At 56.6% G+C, this 7,372-nt stretch overlaps 1 protein-coding gene across 1 annotated transcript in view; it reads right to left on the bottom strand.

Annotated features, from left to right (window-relative positions):
* Positions 1-7,372, bottom strand: part of FGF18 (fibroblast growth factor 18) — a 35,230-nt gene that overhangs the window by 5,830 nt on the left and 22,028 nt on the right. Inside the window, exon 6 of the mRNA XM_025043165.1 lies at positions 1,631-1,737. Within this exon, the coding sequence (XP_024898933.1) occupies positions 1,631-1,737 (107 nt within the window). The remainder of the gene's footprint in view (positions 1-1,630; positions 1,738-7,372) is intronic.

The following is a 7,372-nucleotide window of genomic DNA, read 5'->3' as shown; positions in this document are numbered from 1 at the left end:
CTGCTCTTTTGACCCCACGACGGCTCTCCTGGGGTCAAGATGCCGGGAACCGCGCAGACCAGAGGGCGGGGCGCGCGCGCACTGGGCAGGGCTGGCGGCTGCGCGCCCCTCCTTTAAACAGGAAAAGGAGGCCGAGCCTACAACGAACTGCGGGCAGGTTGGGCCTGGGAGGCGGCCCGGCCGGGCAGGAGAACAAAGCGCCCGACGCGGAGCGGCCGGGCCGCCACAGGAAACGCACCGCCAGGCCAGGGGACCCGCGCCCGCCCGCCGCCCGCCGCCGCCCCTGCCCCAGACCCCGCGCCCGCCGCGGAAAGTGAATCACTAATGAAAACCACTCGTCATCCCGCTACGCGATTACTATTATTTTGCTCTTTGAGAAGCGGCAGTTGGTGTGGGCAGCGCGGCCGGAATCTCTGCTTTCTAAATCGGGCTTTGCATCCCGCCCAGCTCTAGTGCGACCTGGGACAAGTGCCTGGGAGTGGCCCCGCCTCAGCTTCCCCGGCTGTGAAATGGGGATGGTCGTGGTGCCAACGCCCACCCCCCGGGGATGGGTGGGAGCATTTTTGCTCAGTGCCTGGCAGAGCGTAGGTGCTCAATTCACAGAGGCTAGTAGTACTCTCATTATTAATAAGTAACAAGTGACAATACCCTGGCTCAGGTCCTTGGCCTGTTTGTTATATTCTCCCCAGTGTATGGCGGCCTGGAAGAGGGATAAGAGTTGGCCAATTCAAGAACCAAAAACATGGCTTCACCAGGACTGAGGTCATTACCTGTCCTCGACAAGGTACAACAAATGTAGCCAGGAGCAGGAGACACCGGCCACCTTGGAATCTGGGTCTCCTCTGCGCCCCGACCCCACTCCACCTGTCCAGCATAAGCCCCCCACCCCCATCCAACTTGGGGTGAGGAGGGTCCCTGCAGAGAGAAGGGGATGCAGGCTCCACCCAGCACAGACCTAACGCCTTCCCCTGGAACACCCGAGGGAAGCGAGTGTGTGAACTTCACAAACACATCGGGGGAAAACGGGGGGCGGGGCGCCGAGTAGCAGCATCGGTGGAGGCTCAGCGTCCCTGGCACACCCCGCCCCCGCCCTAATTTGTTACATGCAGCTCTCTTGCCCGTTCCAAAGTAATAAAATCTTCCTGAAACGCTAGAACCGTGAGGCCCGGCGCTGACGAGGCTGCCGGGTTCCGGCTGCAGCTCGGTGCTGTAAACGCCTGGCGATTGTTAAAACGATGCTGCAGCCCAGCCTTCGGCCAGCTGGTCCCGCGTTCCCAGACATCAGGTACACGCAGGCAGGCGAGGAGCCCCAGAGCCCCTCCTCCCCGAGGGGTCCCCCACTCCAGAGCCAGCCAGAGCTCACATCCACCAGGAGAGATCAGGGCCCTGCATTCTCTCCCAAAGTCACAGCCTCTGATCCTCTTGCCTGGCAGGCTGCGAGGGCGGGGTGAGGGTGAGGGGGCTGGGGGGGCAGAGAAGAATCGGGAGAAAGGAAGAGATTTGTGTGGGAGTCACACACAAACGCTCACTGGGCCCGTTTTCCATTTGGGGCCCTGGGCACACTGCTCCAGATACCCAGAGCTGCCGGGGGACCCACCCAAGTTCCCCAGAATTCCTGACCAGGACTCACCTTCCCCACGAGCTTGCCTTTCCGGTTCATACACAGGTAGTATTCCGTCTCCTTGCCCTTGATCCGGACTTGACTACCGAAGGTGTCTGTTTCCACTAGGAGCTGGGCTTCGAAAGGCAGAAGGAGAACAAGACATGCTTTTTTACCAGGGCAATGGCTGGGCCTGAAAGCTTGGCGACACGATGCCTGACCCTGTCCTCAGGCCCCCAGTACCCCGAAATCAGGCATGGGGGAGGCCTCTAATAGGTCCTATGAGAGCACCCTGCCCCTCGGGCAGGGAGAGGGAGGCTGTCACCACCTGTTCCCCATACCCAGCTTCTCTGGACTTTACTTGGGACCCAGTGGCTTCAGTCAGAGGGGAACTCTGCCCCTTGCGGCTAAATACCAGGGCGTCCTTCTCTTCCTTCATCGCCCGCTTCCCCTAGCCCCTCAACTCCTTTCCCCAAAGCAGGACAGACAGCCATACAACAGTCTCTGGAATAAGGGGACAGACAGAGGCATGAGTGTCACACATGCACACACACGTACATGCACATGCACACAGCCCGCCATGGGGGATGTCGAGATACTTCCTCTGGAATTTAGGTCAGAGGCCCCTTGCTCCAGAGGCCCCTTACTCCCTGCTGGGGTGCCCTCCCTCTTCCACACCTTTGCCACCTGAAGTGGGCAAGGCCCTGGGAGGTGAGGTTCAGGCACGGGGAAGGGAGGCTAGCTTCGGGATGTTTCACTTTCCTCAATTAAGGTCACCGAGGCTGAAAGGTAAGTAACTCCCAAGAACCCAGAAGACCCAATCAAGACCCAATATTCCCTGGTCCTGGGTAGGACACCTTACACTCAACCAGCCTTCCACCCTCAGGATGGGGGTGTCTAGAGCTGATCCCCGAAAGCCCTGACTGAACGCGGACGTCAAATGGCCAAAGGGTGACTGTCCCTTGCTTAGGGCAGGCTACATCCAGACCCCACCCTATCTCTCCGCCAGTTCATATTTTCTCCCCCACTCGGGTGCTGTGAGACTTTGGTCAGCCGTGCACACTCTCTGAGCTCGCTCTCCTCTCTGGTCGTGCATCCCCATGCCTGGTCCCCACTTCCCCTCCCCTGCCTTCTTTGCCTATGACCTCCCCCCCAATCTCACCCTCCCATCCCTGACCCTTTGCTTCTCAGCACCTGCCCCTCCCTCACCCACAAAATTTTAATTTCAGTGACAAGGGACTTGCTTCTCCATAACAAAAATCATAGCCCTAAATACAGCATCCTTGGAGCCACAAAGAGCGGACCTCAGTGCCCCTAAAATACACTAGGTATGATTTTAATAAAAAAATTTAAAAATATATACCCTGGTGCCCTGCTGTGAAAATTAAAACCATCTGGAATACAGGATTTCCAATAATTAATCTAGCCCTCCTTTGACACCACTACTAATTAAAATATGATACCCCACCTTTCCAAGGGAAAAAAAGAAGAATTTACATAAAATTTAAAGATCTAACAAGAATTTCGTAATTCTAGAAACAAGGGGGAGGGCACATTCTTCCCTTCACCTTCCCCCATCCCTAGTAAACACCGAGTCAGGAATATTAATCGACACTGACATAGGGGTTACAAGCCCTTCATCCTCACTGCGCCCCTTAATTCAGACGCCCTATAACTCTCCCTGGGAACCCAGGGCCAAACATCCTGGCCGCTCTGGGACTTGCTCTCCGCCTCCCCTCATAGCTCAGGCCCCACCAGGATGAGGTTGTGGGGGTCGGGGGTGGGGGTCTCCAATCCCAGGAGCTTCTGAAGAAGGCAGCACGTGTCAGGGAAAGGTGAGAGCCCTGGGGTGCCCAGATCCAGGTCTGAACCCCGGGCCGCACTTGCGAACTGTATGACCTTGGGCCTCAGTTTCCTCACCTGTAAAATGGGGCAATCATCCGTAGTCTTCAATAGTTACTATGAGGCTTACACAGAATGATGCTGGAAAGGGCCTAGCGCCTGTTCTCAGGGGCTGGCTAGGGAGACGTGGTCCCTGTTGTTCAAGTTTCCTAATAACTGCAAAACCAAACTGCCCCCCGCCCCTCAAAAAAAAAGCATGGTGGGAAAAAACCAGGTGCGTGTGAAAGGGTAAAGGTGGAGAACTCCCTCCGCACCCCCTGGGGTGGCACGCACCCTACACCTCAGAAAAGGCCTGGGGCTGGGACTTACGGGGTCTGATTCCACTTCTGGCATTGCCATCCTGGGCTGTGGGACTTCCACACCCCGCTATGAGCCTGTTTTCCTTATCTGTGCAAGGGGTGGGGACTTGACCCTATTCTGATTCCCTCTGAGATTGGGGGCAGGCTCTAGGACAGGGGTACAGATGGGAGTGTAGTTAAGAGGAGAGGCCACAGGGCTAAAGCCCAGGCAACCCCAAGTGACTCTGAGGGGACATTGCCCTGTCTGCCCCTCCAGCACGTGCCCAGGCCTCTGTCCTCAGAACAGCTCCTATTACATGCCCGATCTTGCTCCCCCGTGAGCCCATGGAAGTCACACGTCCCTGCAAGCTTGGATGTCTTTACCCCCTTTTTACAGCATAGGAAACTGAGGTTCAGAGAAGCAGCCCGCAGGAGTTGCCTGCCTCTTTCTTCTGGGCCTGAGTTCCAGGGGAGGACCCCCAGCCCCGGGAAGACACGTGGCTCAAAGCAGAACCCTCCACCGCCCATCACCCACAGCCCACCGCAGGCCTTTGCCTGAGCTGTCCAAAGGGCCTGGGGCTGGGGATGGACCGCGCTTCCACCCCCACAAGCCTAGCCACCCCCACCCCAGCATGGGGAGGGTCTGCGCCCGCTGCTGTGCTGGGGGGAGCCAGAAGTCTGTTCTTCCCGACCGCAGCAAGCCGTGGAGTGACCTAGACTCCACTCAGCACATGACGTAATGAGGAGGGAGCCGGGCCAGAATTATGTAAAGTCACTAGGGAGTAATAGCAGCAGCAGTTCTCAGAAGAGAGAGAGAGAGAGAGAGAGAGAGAGAGAGAGAGAGAGAGAGTGTGAGAGAGAGAGAAGAGAGAGATTGAGAGAGAGAGAGAGAGAGAGGGAGACCCCACCCACACAGGCTCCCCCGAGCCTGCCTGGCCCTCAGCATCATGCTGCCCCCACCCCCACGATCCAAGCTCCAAGCCCTCAAGATGCAGCTCGGAGCTAGACACCTCATCTCTGCTCAAGTGTGTTCTCAAGGCCTGGACCAGGCCAAACGGGAGGAGGTGATGACATTGCCTCGCTGCCCTCCTTGTCAGACCCTCTGGCCACCCTGGCGTCCCTTTCAGTCCTCACGGTTCCACAGCCTCCTCCCTCTGCCCCTTTCGCTCCTTGCCAGTGTCCCCTTTACACATCAGCCAGAGAGATTCCTTAAAAATATAAAATTCATTAGCTCTCTTCCCCGCTGAAAGCCTTCTGGGGTTCTCCGACTCATTGAAAACCTGGCCTCTTTATGAAGGCCCATCAGGGACACCTGATCTGGTGCCTGCTGACCATCCCCACCTCCTGCCCTCGCCCTCAGCCCTCCAGCCAAGCAGCCACCTTGCTGTTCCTAACACACCAAGCACACGCGTCTCGGGGCCTTTGCACTTGCTACTGCCTCTCCCTGGAGATTACTTTGCCCAGAGCTTCCGCCAGTGGCTTCTCATCTCCTAGGATGCCACTCAAATGCCACCTTCTCGGAGAGGCCCTCCCTGGCCACGCTGTCCAATGCCACGCCAGCCTCTGCCATCCAGCACCCTCCATCTCCTGCTCCAGTGACCTCGGAGCTCTTCTCCTAATTGTCTCTTTGCTACTTTTTTTCTTGCCTGTCTCTGTTCACTGGGAGGTAAGCTCCATGAGGGCGGGGCCTGACCTGTCTCATTCACCAGCGTGATGTCCAGCGCTAGCCCACACCGGGCTCACGGTCAGCGATGGATCAGTGAATTTTACTAAATGCATAAACGGCCTTGTGAGGGAGGTGTGAATAATGCTACTGAAGAGTTAAAGAAAACGGGATTCAGGGAGGTGAAGGGACTTGCCCAAGGGTACACCTGCTGGTCAAAGCAGGGCAGAAGTTTGAACCAGATCTCCGATTCTACTGGAGCCCGTGCTCTTGGCCACTCTGCTCCCCGCTGGTGTCCCTCCTGCCACTTCTTAGAACTCTGAGCTCCCACCCACCCATCCCCAGCCTCAGAGTCACTAGCACATACTCTGATTTGCTGTGTAACAACGGGGAAAACCCTGTCCCTCTCCAGGCCAGGACTAGGTGACCTCCAAGGCCTCTTTGAGTTCTGCTCCCCTAGGAAGTATCAGTAACTTACATTTATTTAGAGCGTATGACATGCTGGGCACTGTTCTAACTACCTGATACGCATGATCTCACTTAATCCTTACAACAATCCCATGAGGATAGAAATATGATCGGTATTCCCATTTTACAGGTGAGAACACTGAAGCCCAAGGTCGCACAGAGCTAAAACCCAGGCAGGAGTCAAACCCAGGCAGGCTAACCTGGAAGCCTTAATCTTAGCCTCCCTCGTTACTCCTCTCCCCTCCGCCAGTCCCTCCCCTGGGGGGGCGGGGCAAGTGAGCAGACACCAAAGGCAGGCAGGGAAGGTCTTCACTTTGACCTCACTTTCTTGGGGCAGAGGTCTGTGGATGGAGAAGCCTGCAGAGCCAAAGGTCGGGGCCCATCCCTCCCAGCTCCACTTCCAAATGACCTTGACAGAGGAGGGGTCCCTAGCTGACTCTGAGGAAGACACCTTCGAGCTGATGATGGGAGGTGAGGGGCCCTTGGGAGCATACAAGGCTCAAACCACAGCCAGAACAGTGGAAATGGCTTCAGATCTTGTCGAGAGAAGAGAAGGCTGCATGAACTCGAGGGGAAGTGAGGGTAGGATGGGGGACCCCACAATCCAGCTCCGCTCAACAGAAAGCCCACAGAGCCAGCCTCACCAGGTCCAGCACACAGCCTGCCCATGGGAGCTCAAACACCCTGTCCCTTCTCCAGCATCCAGAGAAGAAAGCAGAAAAGGGAAAAGAGAGAGTGGAAGAAGGAAATAGGAACTAGCTAGAAAGCCCCTTCTAGAAGAAGCACACGCTGTCTTCCCGCCCCCACCCCCTACATTTCTCTTAAATGTGTGGCGCAACAATAATAATTTAAAAAATAATATCTAATACTTATTGGAGCATCTATCCTCTGAGAGGCACTGTGCTTAGAGCCTGAATATGGGATGCCTTCCTAGCTCCTCACGGGCAGGCACTATTACGCCCATTTTACAGATGAAGAAACTGAGGCACGGAGCAGTTAACTTCCTTGCCCGAGTCACACAGGAGGCCAGGATCCGAACACAGGCAGAGCATCTCCAGAGCTAGTCTGAGACAGACCGAGATTCAGACAGAGGTAGACGGAGCGGGACAGACAGGCAGCAGGCCAAAGAGGGCAGAGAACAGAGAAGTGACATTGATGGATTGGTGGACTGGCTGATTCCAGTGTGACTGTCTGGGGGGGCCTCCCAGGGGGGGATCCAGGGCCTCACTTTGAAGACGTTGGTTTGAAGGGCGGGAAGCAGCAGGGAAAGACACAGACCAGCAGCCAGGGAACCAGAGGGACATGGGAGACAGCGTGCAGAGCGAACGAGCCAAGAACACAGAGCTGGAGAATGGGTTTCTCCCCCAACCCCCCAAGACCTGTGAGTGTACTGGGTCGGGGTGGGTAAGGAGCCATCGAGAGGCTGGGCAGAGCCCCCCACACCTGGGCCCAGTGCAGGGT

This window comes from Pteropus alecto, unplaced genomic scaffold, assembly GCF_000325575.1.
Source record: "Pteropus alecto unplaced genomic scaffold, ASM32557v1 scaffold40, whole genome shotgun sequence".
NCBI classification, from domain to species: Eukaryota; Metazoa; Chordata; class Mammalia; order Chiroptera; family Pteropodidae; genus Pteropus; species Pteropus alecto.
This window is presented reverse-complemented; position numbering and strand designations above follow the sequence as displayed.